General features: G+C 41.0%; 1 protein-coding gene across 1 annotated transcript; it reads right to left on the reverse strand.

Moving 5' to 3' along the window:
• Nucleotides 1-629: 629 nt before the first annotated feature.
• LOC130927872 (gastrula zinc finger protein XlCGF26.1-like) lies at nt 630-18436 on the reverse strand. Its single transcript, XM_057853972.1, has 3 exons — nt 18144-18436; nt 16248-16649; nt 630-4023 (listed from the first exon to the last, which is right to left on the reverse strand). The coding sequence occupies exons 1-3, from the start codon at nt 18148-18150 to the stop codon at nt 3068-3070; spliced, it is 1365 nt and encodes a 454-aa protein (XP_057709955.1). The 5' UTR covers nt 18151-18436; the 3' UTR covers nt 630-3067.
• Nucleotides 18437-20081: the final 1645 nt, after the last annotated feature.

Here is a 20081-nt window from a genome sequence, read left to right on the forward strand (position 1 = left end):
AAATCTTGAATGAAATTGTGCTTGTTTTTTAGGAATAACTGTGCCAAAAGCAGTTTAATCTGCATTTAAGTGGTTTTCCAACATTTGGACACCCCCCCAAAAAATATATATATTTTGGCTCCGTGGCGACCTTAATGTCAAGGAGTTCCGGCAAGAAATTTCTAGCCACTCTCACCCCTGCAACTACTTTGCTACAGTTTGTGTTGTGATGAGGAACAGATATACGGTGTATGTGCTATGAAATGGCAATGAAATAAGTACTCGTCTTCTACCTGACCTATGTCTTGGAGAGGGCTTTGGAGATGCTGGAGCTGGAGATTCCAGTGTGGTTATAGACCAAAATCACAGAGAGCCAGGATAGAGCGCTAACTCTGTAGTTGAGTACTGCCTGGATGTGTGAGACATGCAATGTGGGCCTGTGTCTCCACCCAGAGAGGAACTGCCACTGGCAGTTTTACCAAGGCTTCTGAGGAATCAAAGACTAAAAAATTAATATAGTTTTCATTTTATGGCCTGCTTTGCACATTGAAAGGAAAAGTATCTAACAAATTTTATATTGTAGTTTTTATATAAATATATAATGCATTACATACTGTGTATACAGTATATAGCCACTATTTTGCACTCTTGCTTTTGACCTTACCTTTTTTTGTTGAATTATTAAACATAAAACTATTCAGTCTCATTTTTTCTGTTGAATGTTTATCCTAAAAAGTTGAATATCTATCTTGCTTAAAAACGTTTCGTCGAGCATGTTTGGTTGTCAATGGGAAATCAAAACACTTTTGTCAAAATTTGTAATGTTGATTTTTTTGTCTTTTTGGGTCCAAAATGTTGATTATAATTGGTTGAAGAAAATAAGTTTGGACATGAAGGTTATGGTGTCCTAAAAAGGGACCCAATCTGGCAATTTTGATTTTTTTTATTTGAAATATAAAGGCAACATCAAAGGTATGCAGATTTGGAACAAATAGTGTTAGGTGTTAAAGGGTTAACTAAAAAAAAGTAAAATAAAAATAATATTAAAAAACGACGTAAATGCACGTCACTGAATGTTGCATACATTGACTGTTTTTCTCGTTCTTTAGCACAGCGTGTTGCCATATAACCGCTCATTTACAACCCCCATTTTAGCAATGTAAATGACCGCTTGTCCAGCAACTTGTGTTGCCTCGTATGGCACACAAAAGAAGTGGCCAGATCTGCCGCGTCGGTACCGGCGATACTTCGGGTATTGCAGAAAAGGCAGGACCGTCACATTTTTTGAATCTTAGAATCAACTTGGTAACAAAGTATCTGATTTAGTTACCACCATAGATTTCAGTTCTAATATTCTAACTAGGCTTGTTCTGAACAAAGAGGCGAGGAGGCAAGGACTGAATAAATAAAAAGATGTTTATAATGAATAAAATTAACAAGCACAGTGAAGTACAAGCACTTTAAAATTCGAAGCAGTCTTGAGATTTTCATCGACGTGGGCCGGAATGATTAAAAGCACTAACAATTATCATCATTGTCCAATTAGTACGAAAAAGTATAAGGCCAAAATAAAGAGGACTACGAGATTATAGTCGGACTGTAAGTAGGAGGGAAAAAAAGTCTGTTACGTAGGGGTAATGTAGCTGAATAAGCAGCCACGTACTTTCTGTAGCGCTTTGCCTCCTCACCTAAAGTCAACAATAATGAAAAGATCTCGTGAGGCTGTGTTTTAGAATCAGTTTCCAAAATAAGGAAATCCGTTAGCTTTTAGCTCATCTACATCAAATTATAATCAATGGAAGGATTTTACTGATGCTTTGTCGGGGCTCCCAGAGAAGGTACGTGTACATAAAGTGCGTAGCCCCTTATTCAGCTACATTACCCCTACGTAATAAGACAACTTTTTTCCTTCTAGTAAGAGTACAACTTTAATCTCAAAGTCATTTTCCGCCTCCCTTTATTTGGCCCCAATACTCTGTCGTAATACGTCACTGTCAATCAAGAGTAGTAATAGTAACTTATTAAATTACTAGGGGTATTCAAAAAGTAATGCACCCAACTTTATTATGTACAAACAAATTATAATAGCAACATGTATTATACATCAAAATAAAGGTACAAGTGTGAGGATTATATTTTTACTCCTCCACATAGTCTCCACCTCTCTCAAGAGCTACAGTCCACCTATGAACGAGGGCATGTATACCAGTGTTGTAGAACTCAGCCGGTTGATCTCTAAGTCAATTCTTAACAGCAGTTTTCACTTCATCGTCATTGCCATATCGGTTGCCCTGGAGTCCTTCTTTCATTGGACCAAAGAGATGGTAGTCTGACAGTGCCAAATCAGGATAATATGGCGAATGTGGTATCACAGTCCATCCAAATGAAGTGATGACCTCCATGGCCCTGATGCTTGTGGAAGGACGTGCATTGTCATGCTGGCGGAGCACGTTTGCCATGTCCAAGTTGGGCCGAACATGTCGAATTCTTGCTTTGAGCTTCCTAAGAGTCTCAATGTATACCTCCACAAACCAAATCCACAAACCCTAACCCTCAGAGGGGTTTCTCCCTCTGCAACAAGGAATTTGATGACAGAGGGGCAGCCACTTTGAAAGCTTGTTTAAACTTTAAAAAATCTGAAAATAAGAAAAACACATATAACAATCGCAAAAAGGTGTCTCCTATCATGTTTGTGCCAAATATGAACAAGATTGGTAAAATCCTGTACGAGCAATGCACCCCTAACCCCAAAAAACTAATATTTGTGAGCCAATCATAATTTTCCATACTTACGTAATTATATTATTGATGATTTAGAATTTTTGTAATTTTGGGTCTACTGTTTCAAATATTAGCGGTAAAAAGTGTAGTTTGAAAGAGGGAGAGTATTGTATAAATAATGGCACTCAACTTGAGAGTTAAATCAGGTGAGCCAATACTTTTGGAAATACTGTGGATCCACATCATACAAGGATTGGACAAAGCACCGATACTGCCAATCTTCATCAGGATTTGAGGAAACTTTACAGACTACAATTGACCTGCATGAACAATCTGATGAAGGCAGCGTGGTTGACGGGCAAAACAGTCATTGGCCACTGCTTCTCACCCCAATACACATGTGTCCCTTAATCTTATCCTTGCGAGCGAATCTTTGACCACAAACTGAGCAGGAAAAAGGTTTTTCACCAGTGTGGGTTCTTGTGTGTACTTTTAAGTGCTGAATTTGAGTGAATCCTTGACCACAAACTGAGCAGGAAAAAGGTTTTTCACCAGTGTGGGTTCTTGTGTGTGTTTGCAAGTTTATCTTTTCAGTGAAACTGTGACCACAAACTGAGCAGGAAAAAGGTTTTTCTCCGGTGTGCGTTCTTATGTGTGTTTGTAAGTGATGCTTTTTAGCGAAACCTCGACCACAAACTGAGCAGGAAAAAGGTTTTTCACCAGTGTGGGTTGTTGTGTGTCCTTTTAAGTGGTGAATTTGAGTGAATCCTTGACCACAAACTGAGCAGGAAAAAGGTTTTTCTCCTGTGTGGGTCCTTTCGTGTATTTGTAAGTTATGCTTTTTCGCGAAACCTCGATCACAAACTGAGCAGGAAAAAGGTTTTTCGCCAGTGTGGGTTCTTGTGTGTCGGTTTAAGTTGCTCTTGTGACTGAATGTTTGACCACAAACTGAGCAGACGAAAGGTTTTTCACCAGTGTGCCTCCTCATATCCATACGACAATTATAGTTATTAGCAAAGGTTCTCCCATGGTGAGATTTCTTATGACCATCATCTTTGTAAGGTGAGTGTGATGTGGCGCCATTTCCATCTGATGGTGCGATGAAAATGTGTGCTTGCGATCCTGCTGTTGAGGTGCTGCTTGGAGGCTCCGTCTCTCTGCTGGTCTCACTCAGACCATCCTTGGTATTCAAGGGCTCACCAGTCGACATGGTGATATCACACTCCTCTTTAATGTATGGCATCTCTACCTCCTCCTTTTTGATTGGAAGTTGTACTTCTCTCTTTAGCTGTTGAGCGTCAGGACCAAAATATTTGCGTAAACCTGCAAGACACAAGAAGACAAATGATATATTTTATGGACCGTCTATCCAGCTACTAGGCCGTGAGGTTAGACTACCTAAGTACCTTTCTACCTGGGTGTGGTAGAAAGAGGTTACTGTTTGCAAATGCTGCTGCTGATACCTGAAGCTAAAGGTGGAGAAAAATCCCCAAGTGATAACTGAGGAACTACGACAGGAATTGTCATTGGAAAGTATTCAGGTTTCATCTCAGACAATAAAATGCACACAGCGAAATGATGGGTTCCATGCAAGAACCCTCCCCTCCCCCGCTGACTCCAAAGCACTAAAGCCAAAAAAGAAAAGAACATTCTATCTACTGTGAAGCACAGTGGTGGGGGGGCAGTAATGAATTGGGGTTGTTTTGCTTCTACAGCTACAGGGAATCTTTAGCGTGTGCAAGGTATTATGAATCAAGTTCAATCTTGGATGCAAATGTCATGCAGTCATTGACAAAGCAGAGGCTTGGGTGAGGTTGGACCTTCCAACAGGACAATGATCCTATGCATACCTCAACATCTACCACATCTTGGTTGCAAAAGAAGTGCTGGAAGATTCTGGAGTGGCCATCGCAATCACTACTTAAATCTTACTGAAAGCCTCTAGTGGTACTTGAAGAAGGCAGTTGCAGCATGCAAGCCCAAAAATTTTAATAAACTGGAGGCCTTTGCCCATGAGGAATGGACAAAGATACTGGTGTCAAGCTATGCTTCACGATTAAAGGATGTGATTGTTGCAAAGGATGTTGTACTAAGTACTAAAGTTCTACATACCTAGGGAGTTGAATAATTTTGTCAATCAAGTACCGTAATTTCCCAAATATAACGTGCACTTTTCCCCCCCAAAATCAACTTGTAAAATCATGGTGCACATTATAAACTGGTACATGGATGGAGATAGAATATATATATACGTATAAACCGTTTTTTTTATTTATTTATTTATTTACACGGCCACGTTGTGTTAAAGAAACGTATGCGGCGACCCGTTGCCGACCATTACGGTACGTGATGTCACCATTTTGTTTCGGTAATACTTCACTCTAATCGGCCGAATGATTTCGTCTGTGTTAAATTCTGCTTTTTTCACTCTTCATAAAGCACAGAATTTAGTTTCTTGAACTCATTTGAGTCAACGTTTATTACAGCTACGCAACTCGGACCATAACAAATGTAAGCACACAGACTTCTGTGTCCGTCAACTATATCTGTCCCTCGGGAAACTCAAACCCAAATAACAATAGTTCCTATTGTTACTGTCGTGTTGACAGCGATGCGCTCTCACGGATTTCCGACTTACGTTCTCACTTTCGTTTAACCGTATCAATCCATGGAAGAAACATTTATTCATCATGATAAAACGAGCAAGTAATACAGTAGCCTTTAAAAGAAAAGTCACATCTGTTTTGTTTTCTCCTAGATTCTGGTAAGTTGGAGAAGTTGTCAAATCATATTATTACCGTAAATATTGTCAGTTTATGGTAATGTTGAGAACTACCAATGTGCTATGCTTGTGCTGTGTTTCACCAGTCAGTAAAATTACATTTCTGTATCTGTACACAAGCTCTGTTTTCTTGTATTCTTCTATCTATTGGTGCTAAAATTAGGGTGCGCGTTATAAACGGGTACAATAATTTTCCCTAGATTTTTCAAGTAAATTTGGGGTGCGCATTATACACGGGTGCGCCTTATATTCAGGAAATTACGGTAATCACAGAAAGGCCATGAATTGGAGTATTCCCAAAAATATTTTTGTCATTTCAGCTTTATTTGTGTCTTTGACATGTTGTTATTTGATGTGATTATAAACAAGATGAAAAATGAATGTCAAACTTGCAAAAACACCATCTACTGTGGCTGAGGGGTTCCATAATTAACTACACTACTGTGCATTAAGTAGTATACTATAATATGAATGCTACATATTTTCATATGTATTTTCTTATCAAGAATTGTTTAGAATCATGTTGGAAAGGTGAAGTCACAGTGTGTTGCCTATATGCACCCGTATGGGAAATCCGTTGACCATTTGCATGTGCGTCAGAATAATTCGTTGCATCTATTTTTTTGTCACAGTTTGGCTAACAAGCTCATTCACTGACACCAATGGTGTCCAAACTATTCCACATAGGGCCGCAGTGGGTGCTGGATTTCAATTCTATAAAACAAGACATCTTTTCACCAATCTGGTGTCGCACAAGTGTAATCAGTTGATTGCAGTCAGGTGCTGTTTGTTTTAGCACAAACTTCATTGGTTAAACTGTCTGTGCTCGATTGGTAGGAACTAAAAACAGGACCCACAGCTGCCCTTGAGGACAGGTTTGACACCCATGACTTACACAGTCTGGTGTCTTGCGCAGGCATGAAAATGGGTCAGGGGTTAAAAAGGTGAGAAGGGTGTGGAGGAAATATGTTCCAGTACAATGTACACCCCAACAAAATATTGCGCTCTGTCGACCCACACTGTGTTTCAGCAGGGCCGTGCAGAGACCGGTGGAGGGGCGGGTGCTCGCAGATCAAAAGGGGCACATGAACAAGTATTTAATACACCTTAAAACAACATAACTTCAATTTTAACCAGCTTTAGATAATAATTGGCTGCGACTGTGACATACTTTAATTGGGAGAGGGCAACAGTGAATAGAAATCAAAACTGTCATCCACACTTTCTGGCTGTGACTCAGTCAGTCTGCCTCTTTTCTTCCTTCAACCTCTGCATCAAAACGTCCTTCCTCAACTTGTTCATCTGAGAACAACCCAGATCAGATGGTCACTGAGCCACCACCAGCACAGTTTTCTCAAAACTATTATTTCATTATTATCCATACTTAACAACTCTAGCACCTAATGATTAATAAAGCAATGACATAAAAACTTATAGAAAAATAACATTGTAATTGTGTTTATAATTGTATTTAATACCCGACTATACTTGCAAACCTGTTCTTACCAGGTCTGCTATTCACCCAGCTGATGAGGTATCCACTGCCTTTAGCAGCCTCATCCAACTCTTTTTTAACCCTCAATCTCCTTTTCCTACGAGGCATGTCTATGTAATGAAATATAAATATTAAAAAGACTCCCCGGTGGCTTTTAGTTTTAAAGCTTTCTTAATTTCTTTCTCTCTCAATAACGATGGAGGTAGATTTGTGTTATTATTCAATCAAAAAACAAAGTTACTTCTATCGAAAACAAAGTTGCTTCAATCAAAATACAGTTATACTCTTAATCCCAAAAAAGTCACTTCAATAAAAAAAATTGTTTTTGATTGCAAAAATAAATTTGAGACAAAAAAAAGCATTTGAAAACTATTTTTCTTGATTGAAACAAATTTTTCCATTGAAGTAATGTTGTTTTGCGTTTGGGCCACATTTTGGCTAGGACATTTGTGTTTTTATTATTCAATCAAATAAGTTGTTTCAAACAAAAAATATATATATAAAAAGAAAAACTTTGCACATGTGTCAATCATTGTTTAACAAAGCCTGAGAGGGTTTGAGTAGACTCAGTATGAAGCATTTAATAAAGCCAAGCATTTTGGTGGTCATACTTTGGTGAAAAAAGTGAAAAAACATGTCTTATATATATGTATCTTTTTTCCATTGTAAAATCTGAATAAATACATTGAACACACACACAAAAATGGGGGGGGGGGGGGGGGGGGCGCTACTTCGCGGTTTTCACTTATTGCGGCGGGTTCTGGTCCCCATTAACCGCGAAAAACGAGGGATCCCTGTATTTCTGAAAAGCTTTAAGAAGCAAGAATCATTCCCACCACTCGTCGGGCCGGTGTTGTGCCGACACCGGCCGTCAGCTCAAGTCCCAGCCGAAAATACCGCGTCCAAGGTGGACGACGGGAGCGATGCGATGCGAGGCGACCCCTCAATCCGAGAGCATGCCGCTTAATTTGACTCAACAGTGTGTTTCTTCGTTTATATTAACGCTAAATACACAAGCTTGACGCCAATTTAACGGGAGCTATTTTTTTTCATGGGAGATTTGGCTAGCTCTGGCAGTGTTCAACGCAAGCTGCAACGAATGGCATTAACTTTTTTATATCGCAAAATGTGAAAACGATTGAAACCATAACTCACCAAATTCAATCTGCTGGCAAATACAGGCAAGTGTGTATGCTGCGCTCTGGTCTGCCCCGATGTGGATAAGGCCTGCTTTTTGTTTTCGCAGCTTTGCAATGCAACCAAAGGCTCGCCGAGCACTCCTTGTTTCACGTAAGGAGTGCGCGCGTTTGGAATAATGGCACGCAGCTTGGGCCGATGATTGGTTCTCGTCAGTGAAGCATCTAGAAGGATTTGCTGACTGTCCGTGTCATTTTTTTAAAGAACCGATCAGTTTACGTACTAAGTTAATCACATGATGATAATAATAATAATAATAATTAAATAAAACCTCCCGACCCCCACTCCTCCCAAAAATAATTTCTCCTCGGATCTACGCAATTCATGTAGGTCGCCCTTTTTGACTTCAAAACGGCGAATTTCGCCGAAAGGTGAGTAATTTTCATGCCTGCTTGCGGTACCATTGAGACTCGTGAATGCTTTCTGTTACGTTTCTGCCTCGGAAATATATGTCTGTAAGTATTTTATGGTTATAATAACATATGAATACGCAGAATATGTATATTTCTGTGGAGAAAAGTTGTATGTACAAAACGTCTTAAATTGTTATAGAAGCCAGCCTATGCTAAGGCTCGTAGCTCAAGCAATTTGTGCTATCCATATAAAAGTTGTGTATACAAGCAATGTTCCCTCTAATTTTTCATGTGTCTGAGCAGACACACAAACTCCCTGAGCACACTGCGGACCACGGTGAGCAACATCAGATGTGTACCCTTGGGTACGCACGCCTGTTCAAAACCCTGGATCATAGCAAGTTACTTGTCTTATTAAAAGAATGAAACTACTGCAGTAAGAAACTTTTGATATAATTGATTTGGCCCAAGTATAAAGAAAAAGACAAAAATCCAAATGTTCATGAGATGTGTACCATATTAGATGTGAGAGTCCTGCTTTAATCATAGGACGAATCCTGCTTGGACCTGGGAAGGTCCAGTTGTGGCATCGATGACTTAATGAATAAAACATAATGAACAACCACGATGAGAGTACAGTATAACAAACTCACACATTAAAACTGTTCAGACAATAAGGACTATCATGATTCCCTTTGAAGCTACACTGCAAAAACACACCTCTTTAAAGTTAGTTAAATTCCCTTGTTTTCAGTGTGAATTTATTTGAAATACAGTAAATTATCAGCCAAATTTTACTCACTTAGATATGGCAGACAACACTCAGGTGACTTGAAGTTGTGCTCTGAGACCCTCAATTTGGCCAACTTCCCAAATTGTCCGAAATGCATTTGTGATACATCATTGGAAAGCTTAAAATCTCAATTTTCTGGGGGAAGAAAAATTTTGAACAGGAAGGCATTCAAATTAAAAAAAAATTAACAGCAAAACCCTAATTGGAGGCGAGAGTACGCGAGAGCAGAATTAAAGACGCCACGATTTTAACGAGATATTATCGCGTACTTACCTCGTTTCGATCCAAAAACTCCATGTAGCATGTATCACCGAGTGCCAAGACACAGCTGTGAATGGCCACAGCTGGATTTTTTATTTTTATTTTATGGGTGAAACTTGGTGATATAACAAGGATCGTGATGCAGAAATCGCAGACAACAAGGAGTGGTTGAGATTTTCTTTTTCATATAGTTACCCTTTTAAACATTATTTTTCAACTTTCTTTTTGTTTGGACCGATTACTTATCATCTAATATATCAAGGAAAATGCGACAGTAACAGAAAAAAATAAAATTAAGCGATAGTTATGAGATAGATATCCGTGATTTTTTTTACAGACGCCAAATTTTTCATTGTGACGTAATTCGTATAAAACTTTAAAATATGCAACTGAATAATTTTTTAAAGTCGTTTTTTTTTTTTTACCTAAAATTTTGACCTCAATGTTTCTAAGCTAAAAATGACAGACATTTGAATAATAAATATAATTACTTACATTCTTTTTATGGCTAGGTTAAAACAAAAGCGGTTGCACGACGTCTGTAAACGGGGGTTTTCAGGGTAAAACGGACAAATAAAAAATAGTTCGGAGGCTTAGTGCGCCATGAATCTGCTACGGCAGCATATAGACCCCACTCACATGACGTCACAACCACGCCTCCGCGCCATATTGTCCGTCAGCTTGTCGTGTTTATGCATTACCGCTATGTATATTCCTCCTATTATGGTGTGTTTTTCTCCTCGTTAACATTAATAATCAAAATGGTGAAGGCGTGTGTGGCGGTTGGTTGCAGTAACAGAGAAGATAGACGGAGAGACTTGAAATTCGACCGTATTCCGAGAGACCCGGAGAGGAGAGCGAGATGGACTGCTGCAATTCGACGACAAAACTGGGCACCAAACGATCACCACAGACTATTTATATCTGGTAAGATGCATTTAATATATATTTAGAGGGTTTTGGGCTGACAACCACAATTAAGATCATTGCGAGGCTAATCGCCGACAACATACAGTTTCAAATTCAAGATGTTTATTTCTTCCGCCATCATTATTTTTTGAATAATATTTAGCTGGTACCAAGTGAAAGAAGCTGGCCTCGTCTCCGGATCTTCAGTTAAACAGGGGTGTCCAAACTTTTTGCAAAGGGGGCCAGATTTGGTGTGGTAAAAATGTGGGGGGCTACCTTGGCTGATTTACGTAGAACAATATATTTAAACAAAGCAAGCCCTTCTGTGTGTCACATTTGCTTTATTATTATTTTTTTTAAATTCATAATTTCAACAATCTCGCCTTTGTGGCGTTCTCTTTCGACACTCGGGCTCTTGCGAAATACTGCTGCTGTGAAATTAAACTAGCTTCAAGTTGCAATAATTTCTCGGTGCGTATCTTCCCTGTAATGTTGTACATGTCAGCGTGTCTTGTTTGATAATATCACGTCACATCCAACTCTTTGAAAACAGCGATGGTCTCTTTGCAAATGAGGCAGACACAGTTGTTGCGTATTTTAAGAAATAGTCCAATACCCACCTATCCTTGTAGCGTCAGCCATCGCAGTCAACTTTTTTTTTTTTAATTGATTGTCGGCATTGTAGAAAATGGGAAGTAAAGGGTCATATGGGGTAATGTTGCTTAGAGTGCTGCTTTTAAAGTTTTTCAAAGTTTCGTGAGAATATGCCGAGTTTCTGTGGACAAGATAGTGGTAGATATCAGGGTAGCAGATGTCAGGCAGAGACGGCGAAGACAGCGGATCGAAAAATATCGATTTAGGCATCAAATATGGATCTGGTGAATGGATAGACTGAAGCTTTTCCACATAACGCCTTTTATGCAACGCATCCAATGAGTTTACAGCGTCTGAAAGCACCGGGGCTTCCATGAATTGCACTATAAATTGCACGGCAAATTGAAACCATTGAGAATACGGATAAACAATGACGGACAATATGGCGGCCGGATACAGCGACACATCATTGTGTGACGTTGGCGAGTGGGGTCTATAGACATATTGTTCTATCAAACACAACAGTTCTTTTGGCTTAAAATACAGAAGTTTATTTTAAAGAGGGGTCCAAGAGCAGAAATTGCTTTTTCAGTCTTGTCTGTGTTTTCTGCCATATCCTGAAATTAGGCCTGAACGATATTGGAAAAAACTATTGCTGCAATTTTTGGCAGTTTGCGATATTATATTGCGATATTAAAAAAAATATATATATATATATTATATTATATATTATTTTTTAAAAGGAAATTTTTACTAGATGACTTGTATAGCTGTTTGGAAAGACTTTAGATGACTCACCATGACCACAGTGTACAGCATTCCATCGTTATTCGCGGAGGGACCACAACCTGCCGCGATAAGTGAAAAACCGCAAAATAGCGAATAACTGCCCCCCCCACACACACACACAATTTTTTTTGTGAGTGTGTGTGAGCTCAATGTATTTCTTCAGATTTAGCAATTGAAAGAGATACATATAAGACGTTTTTTCTCACTTTTTCCCCGAAGTATGATTTTAAAAATATATATACATATATATATATATATATATATATACAGTGGGGAGAACAAGTACATTGGCAGTGTATCAAATACTTCTTCTCCCCACTGTACATGCAGGTTATGTTGTTATAGCATCCCCACCAATATTGAGACCAAACCTACGTCCTTGTAATAGAGCCATTTCAAGGTGTAGGGGGAAATTCTAATTGCCGTGTAAAGAGTTTTACTAGTTTCGGTGAGAAGGCGAATAGTTTTTTTTGTTGTTGTTCGTGAACTACTTTTCCGAACAAACGCACATCGAGGTACCATTTAGCTTAACAAGGTGAGGTATGAGAGACATTTTTCGAGTGTCCCAGAGCTCGTGAAACTTGGGGAAAAAAAGCGCATTTATCAAGGTTTCGTCAGCCGTGATTGCATATATCCGTCCGCTGTAACAGCCCTGCATTTTCTGCTATTGAATGCGTTGTTGACACATTAGTGCAACGGCACTCTGACCCGCCGCTCAGCGCAAATTCATTCAAACTTGCCTTTCTGTCCAAGATGGCCGTCCACCACTCAATTTCGCTGAAAAGTCCGATCCAAAATACAGTAATGCCCCGGATGGGGGGAAGAAGAACAGGAGTCTGTATTGGATTAGTTACTTTATTGTGGCAACAATAATAGAGAAAAGGAATAACAAAATAACGGCGGGCTCCCGCGACATGCGACTGCTATCTTTCTCGCTTCCCTCTACGTCACAGCTCCCCGTCCGATCGTCACTTTTTAAGGTGGCCACGTATAGTTACGGACATTACAATACACAATGAATAGGTTGCCGCTGAACCCTTCACATTAGGCTGCCGTTAGTTTGAAACGGCCTTGAAATAGATAAAGAAATAAATATCTCTTTTGCACGGCGTGGCGCCTTTTATTTTCTTGTGGCGGTGCGCCACAATATTTAATGTTTAGGGGAAACCCTGCTGTCTAAACTCTGGCTGCCATTGACGGAGCTAGACTCTCAATCCACTTAGACTGGAAGAATCAACAGGAAGTGAGTCAAAAAGGCCCCAAAATGAACAACAATTGACCTAAAATGCCCCCAAATTAAGCTCATTGGTTGCCATTGACCGCTATAGATGTCTGATCAGTTTAAAGTGTGAGGGATGGCAGCGAATGAACATTCGTTTACACTCCCAGTTCAAATGGATGACGTCTACCAGTGATAAACTCACAGCCGAAGGTTGAGAATAGCTTGTTTTTCATGTTTATTAGTTGTTTTGTAGAACGATTTCCTGACCAATGTATCAATACTCGTTGTATCGCCATTTCGTGATATCATCGTTATAGTGAGCTTTACATTTTAAATCGTATCATTTAATGAGGTAGCAAGAGGTGCCCACCCCTATTCATAATTTGAATTATTTTTAAACAAGAATAACAAAGAAAAAATGCTTGTCTTTATTAAAGGCTTCATTGAGTGCCTGACAACAGTCTCTCACTTGAATAAATTGCCACAGACTGGTGTGAAACAAATTGAAATGATGATTGGCACATTTGAAGCCTTCGATCGTAGAGCTACCGAGCCTTCTCTCGCTAGGTCAAAGCTACAAACCTAACCAAACCCATACCAGTAACTTTGTTTTCTTCGATGAGGGAAAACGTTGGAGTGTTTCACCTCCTGCAGCCATCATGTAGCACAGCTGACACACTGAACAACAACCAGAGTGGGAGGAGAGGGGTGAGCCCTACCTGCAGCTGCGAGGAATTTCTCCCTGCATTTTTGGGATACAAAGAATGGCTAATACCGGAGGAACGGTATGACTGAAAGTCTTAGTGATTTTGAAACCGTGACGTTTTCATACCGCGTTATGCCCTCGAACAGGTACTCGGCACATGTTCATATACTGCAAATTTTTGTAAACAATGGAAGCAAACAGTACAGACGAGACATTTACACATGGGAGCGTTTTTAAACCTTACCCTTGAATACTTCCTGAGTACAAAATGCTCAATTGCTGGAAGATAGGCTACACAACGACAACGACTGCAACAAATTTATGTTGGGCAGCAGTTTGGAATAACGTCTGTCTGGTGGGACATGGACCGCAGACAGTTTCAGCTCCCGAGTACCAGTTGTGCGAGAGGAAACAATGAAATGCATGATGATGACAATGGCTTCACAGTGCATTACCTCAAAAAGCCTCAATACATATGGCAGTGATGAAGACGTTGGAATCATCCAAGAAGGACCACCTGATTACTACAGATGGGTAGTCCTTACTCCTGCTAACTATGAAATTACAAAAAGGGAGGACTTCCTTTTCAAGATGGAGTTGTTGATTTTGTTTCCCTGATTTCAAAAAAAAAAAAATCCCCTGCTCCAAAATTACCTAATTATCTCCCCTTTGTTGATTTTAATGAATTTTCTGTTGCAAAATATGACTTGGAGTGTTTGTTATTTAATATGTACCTGTACAGATGTCCAAAACTTGTTTTTAAAATGAGAAACTCGATTTTTAGCTCACATGATTTGACTAACTTTTCGGGTGTCACAAATTCCCTCCTGCTCAGAAAAAATATTGATCCTGTATTTTAAATTTTCCAATGATGTATTACACATGCATGTTGACATTTTTTAAATATGGTTGAATTGGGGGTCTCAGAACGGAACCTCAAGCCACCTGAGCGTTTTCTGCCATGTGTTCGTCTTTCACACAATAATGGTGCACATGCTTGTTTTGCAGACGATTACACTCGCTTCCGTTTCTTAAGTTTACACCAGTGTTGCACCTTAAACACGCGCAGATGTGCCGATGTCAAAATGAGTCAGTCATATTTCGTATAACAACAAGGATTGGACACACTATCGCATAAAGACGAAACGGATTGAACGAATGCCACCAAATGACAGTTCTGGCTAAGCCTGTCGCAATATGCAATAATTCCATTTATCGCGCGGTATATAAAAATGAAGACGGTAATTTTCCTGCTGCGATTTATCGCCTCGCGTGCACGTGCGCGCGCGTGCGTTTGTCACGTGCGTGCGTGACGCACGCGCTTGCGGCAGATGTGTGGCAGACGTGCTCAGCAGCGCTGTTTAAAGTTCAGCTTCCTTGTGCCACTCTGTTTTATTGACTTCTGGGTATGCTCGTTTTATACATTTGAGTTTGAGTGACTGTCATTTAATGGATGGAGGCAGGGCCGAGTCCACTGTCGGCGCACAGCAATGAGCGAGTGGAATGAGGAAGAGGACGAACCAGTCTGCAAAATGTTTCTGGAGGTTGTTTCAACAAAGATGGCCAACAGAATAAATCTACATGCTCATTTGAAACACTGTCATCCTCTCCAGTTTTCACTGCTTAGTAAGAAAACTGCATCGCAACAAGCGGAGCCTCCTCGTCACGTTAATTGACAATTAGAGGTATTCGCTTGATGTGAGAAATACAGACGACACCGCGCAAAATAGCGTTCCCTCACGAAAAGTGAAGTCCGCTACATTGTTAAAGGAATGAGACCGTTTTGCCTCTGTTAAATGATATTTGATACCTTTGGGAGCCAAATTTTTCTTACTGCTACTTAATTAGTCTATTTTTCTCTGTTGTTGTTGAAGTGCAATTACTGTTACTGCAACTTTATACCTATGTGCCTAAATGCTTCAGTTATTAAGTGCAATTTTATTTTTTCTTGAAAAAAGACATTTATTATGTGTTTCTGTGCGGTATTAATATTGTAGTCTTTTACTTGAAAGAGGCATAGTCTATCGTTTTTAGTAGTGATTTCTTAAAAGGTATTTTTTAATTTAAAAGTAAACATTAATTGCGTTTAAATGGGTGTACTTGATCTATTAATATATACTGTATTCTCACTGTGTTATTGTAAAGCGGTTAAAAGGGGACGGGACTTGATAAACATATGCTTATCTCGTCAGCCCTAGTCTTTTCTTCGGTTTTTTCGGGTTGCTCATATCACATCTTGCAACTGTCAATGATACAGATGATGATGACAATAAATAAATAAAAGCTCAAAAAAAAATTTGGGGGGTGCGGGGGGCGCAATAATATCGCAATAATTTATGAGATAATTTATCGCCCACTAAAATTTGTTATCGCGACAGGCCTAGTTCTGGCTTCTTCTTCAGATATAGCCCGGCACTCCCCTCAAGCTGAGTAATGTGATACTCACAGAACAGGGAGTGTGATGTGAAATCGTCACTCTCTGATGGTCGAGCGATGAGGTTGTCTGCTTGGGATCTTTCTTTTGAACTGCTGTTGCTGCCATTCTGAGGCTCCGTCCCTCTGCTGGCCTCACTCACACCGGCATCTTCACCCTTCAAGGGCTCATCAGTCCACTTGGGGATGTCCACCACCACCACTTTAACATATGGAGGGTCCTCCTCCTCCTTTTTGAGGGGATGAGGTTGCTGCTGCTCCTCAATGTGGGGGTTCACCACTCTAATAAAATACTGCTCTTGCTCCTCTTTAATGTGGACGAATTCTTCCTCCACCTTCTTGATGTATGGCGACTCTTCCTCTTCCCCCATGCGAGGAGACTCCTGGCGTTCAGGACGATGCGCTTGATTGACATCTGCGAGACCAAGACCATAATCACACATGAGCCTATTTTATGTCTTCATTTGCCATAATAGGTCCCCTCTAAAATTTACTGCTTCAGAAGTAATCCTCTGAGACCATTTTGTATTTATTCATATCTTGTTGTCATCCACTACGACCCAATGTAATAGAGCCGCCCCGACTTGAAGTTGTTGACATAGACGATGAAGTAAATGCGTCGACGCCGACGGGCACAATATCTCGTCGACGGTTAAAGGCGAGTAAAAAATAAATACATGTAATACATGCGTGGAAAGTTGAGAATGTCAGACGCTCGGGTTGCAAGCGAGGAAAGCGGCACAAAGCCAAAAAAGCAGACCCACAGCGGCCAAAGCGTGGACTTAATTCAATGGATAAAAGGAGGGTGTCACTGTCGTGTGTAGTCTCTCGTAGGTCCATATTAGCGATGGGTAATACTGCCTTAAGTAAAAAAGAGAATAAAGTTGTACTATTGCTATGAGGAAAAAAGTCATTATTACGCAGGGGTAATGCAGCTATAAACTGCTGCACACGTTACCTTAGCTGGGAGCTATGACAAAGCATTAGATAAAACATTTTACAATTGATCATCATTTGATGTAAATGAGTCAACATATTAAGGATTTCCTTATTTGTAAAAGTAATTCTAAAACAAATGATGCCTTCAGTATTGTTGATTTTAACGGAGGCGGCGTGGCACTACGTAAAGCACGTAGCTGCTTATTCAGCTACTTAATTTTTCTGTTATCATTCTTGTGTTGAGGTGGCAAAGGGAGAAAAAATGGTAAAGAGTAACTGGTAGACTAATTTTAAAATGACTTAGTTACTCTGATGATGAAGTAATCAGTAAAGTAACTAGATTACTTTTTTCAGGCGTAATCAGTATATAAATAACTTTCTCAAGTAATCTGTGACAACACTGCATGTGATATTCACAGCATTAATATCGCCAAGCAGACCAAAATTTGTGGAGACAATTGAATCCTACAGTTCAAAAGGGATGAGAGTTCCTTCATTACCCACAGCCAGACCTGTTGTACAGGTTCACACTGCCAAATAGCATGCAAATGAGTATCTGGAGTAGTCTCCTGACAGTTTAGACATTTATTGGATTGGGAAAATCCCATTTTGTACGTATTAAATTAAGTTCTATGCCATCTATGCAGTATTTTAAATTGGATAAATTGCAAACTGCTATTTGTAGTCGAGGTAAATGTATTTTTACAGATTTGTGTCCAGCAACTATTATCGGATGTTACTGAAAAGTCGTTTCTCCATTTACTGATTGGTAAATATGTAGAACTGTTACATGAGAATATTTTAATTCAAGTATTCTACATCACATTAAAATTAGAAAGAGAAACAAAATCAGTGAAGATAAAAAGCCACAAATGGGATGCTGCGTGACAGCACTAATCAGACATTTTGTGTCTTTAAACATTCGAATTGTAATGTGTAGTACTTGCAAGTCAAAAGTTAACTTACTCACCTGACATTTTGGGACTTGATGTTTGCTTGCTGGGTGACGTGTTTATCCCAGGCGCGTTGTTTCTCTTTGTTAGCTGCTAAACTAGGCTAGGCTAACAAAGCAGGCCTCGACGTTTCAATGTGCACCCAAATGGCTCAAAGCAGAAGCGAGATTGAACGGATTCTTGTCCAAAAATATCTGAAACCTTTCAGTCGATTACATTGCGTCGTGGGGCTAAGTGGATTGTCTTTAAAGCACCACTTTTCCAAAGCAATCGAACGGCTACTGCAGCCACTCACATCCTCTACGTCATGACGCATGACGCGCACGTACACGACCCACTTGCTTTTTTTGTGTGCGTGTTTTTTTTTTTTGCGTACTTTTCATTGTCCAACGTACGGAGCCATCCATCCATCCATCCATTATCTTCCGCTTGTTCCGGGGTCGGGTCGCGGGGGCAGCAGCTTTAACAGGGAAGCCCAGACTTCCCTCTCCCCAGCCACTTCAACCAGCTCCTCCGGCGGGATCCCAAGGCGTTCCCAGGCCAGCCGAGAGACATAGTCTCTCCAGCGTGTCCTGGGTCGTCCCCGGGGCCTCCCGCCGGTGGGACATGCCCGGAACACCTCTCCAGGGAGGCGTCCGGGAGGCATCCGAACCAGATGCCCGAGCCACCTCAGCTGGCTCCTCTCTACGCGGAGGAGTAGCGGCTCGATGCCGAGTCCCTCCCGGATGACCGAGCTTCTCACCCTATCTCTAAGGGAGAGCCCGGACACCCTGCGGAGGAAACTCATTTCGGCCGCTTGTATCCGGGATCTTGTTCTTTCGGTCACGACCCAAAGCTCGTGACCATAGGTGAGGGTAGGAACGTAGATCGACTGGTAAATCGAGAGCTTTGCCTTTCGGCTCAGCTCCTTCTTCACCACTACGGACCGGTGCAGCGTCCGCATTACTGCAGACGCCGCACCGATTCGCCTGTCGATCTCCCGCTCCCTCCTACCGTCACTCGTGAACAAGACCCCAAGATACTTGAACTCCTCCACTTGGGGCAGGATCTCATCCCCGACCCGGAGAGGGCACTCCACCCTTTTCCGACTGAGGACCATGGTCTCGGATTTGGAGGTGCTGATCTTCATCCCAACCGCTTCACACTCAGCTGCGAACCGCTCCAGTGAGAGTTGGAGGTCACGGCTTGATGAAGCCAACAGCACTAAATCATCTGCAAAAAGCAGAGATTCAATGCTGAGGTCACCAAACCGGACCCCCTCAACGCTTCGGCTGCGCCTAGAAATTCTGTCCATAAAAGTTATGAACAAAATCGGTGACAAAGGGCAGCCTTGGCGGAGTCCAACCCTCACTGGGAACGAATTCGACTTACTGCCGGCAATGCGGACCAGACTCTGACAGCGGTCGTCCCCTCTGGAGCCAGGCCTGGAGGTGGGGCTCGAAGGCAAGCGTCTGGTGGCCGGGCCTGTCCCCATGGGGCCCGGCCGGGCTCAGCCCGAAAAGGCAACGTGGGTTCCCCTTCCCATGGGCTCACCACCTGTGGGAGGGGCCAAAGGGGTCGGGTGCGTAGGGAGTTGGGCGGCAGCCAAAGGCGGGGGCCTTGGCGGTCCGACCCCCAGCTGCTGAAGCTAACTCTTGGAACGTACGGAGCCATGTCGATACAAATTAAACACGCCTTGTTTTGGCTGAAAGAAAACTTATTCTCCGTCAGTTATTCCTACGAATTCAACGTTAAGCTGCAACCACCTCAACTCAACATGTTTAATAATATAACGAATATATAGACCGTTAAATATTATTCTATTTCTTGAAATAAAAGTAATACCGCCAGAGGGCGGTGCTGAACGCACTGAATGATTCCTGTGAAGAACTACACCTCCCATGATCCTTATAGGAGAAATGATAACGCTACGATCCCACTGTTGATTTTTTCCCTATCATGTCAAAATATAGATT

The sequence above is a fragment of the Corythoichthys intestinalis genome, chromosome 13 (assembly GCF_030265065.1).
Source record: "Corythoichthys intestinalis isolate RoL2023-P3 chromosome 13, ASM3026506v1, whole genome shotgun sequence".
Lineage (NCBI taxonomy): Eukaryota > Metazoa > Chordata > Actinopteri > Syngnathiformes > Syngnathidae > Corythoichthys > Corythoichthys intestinalis.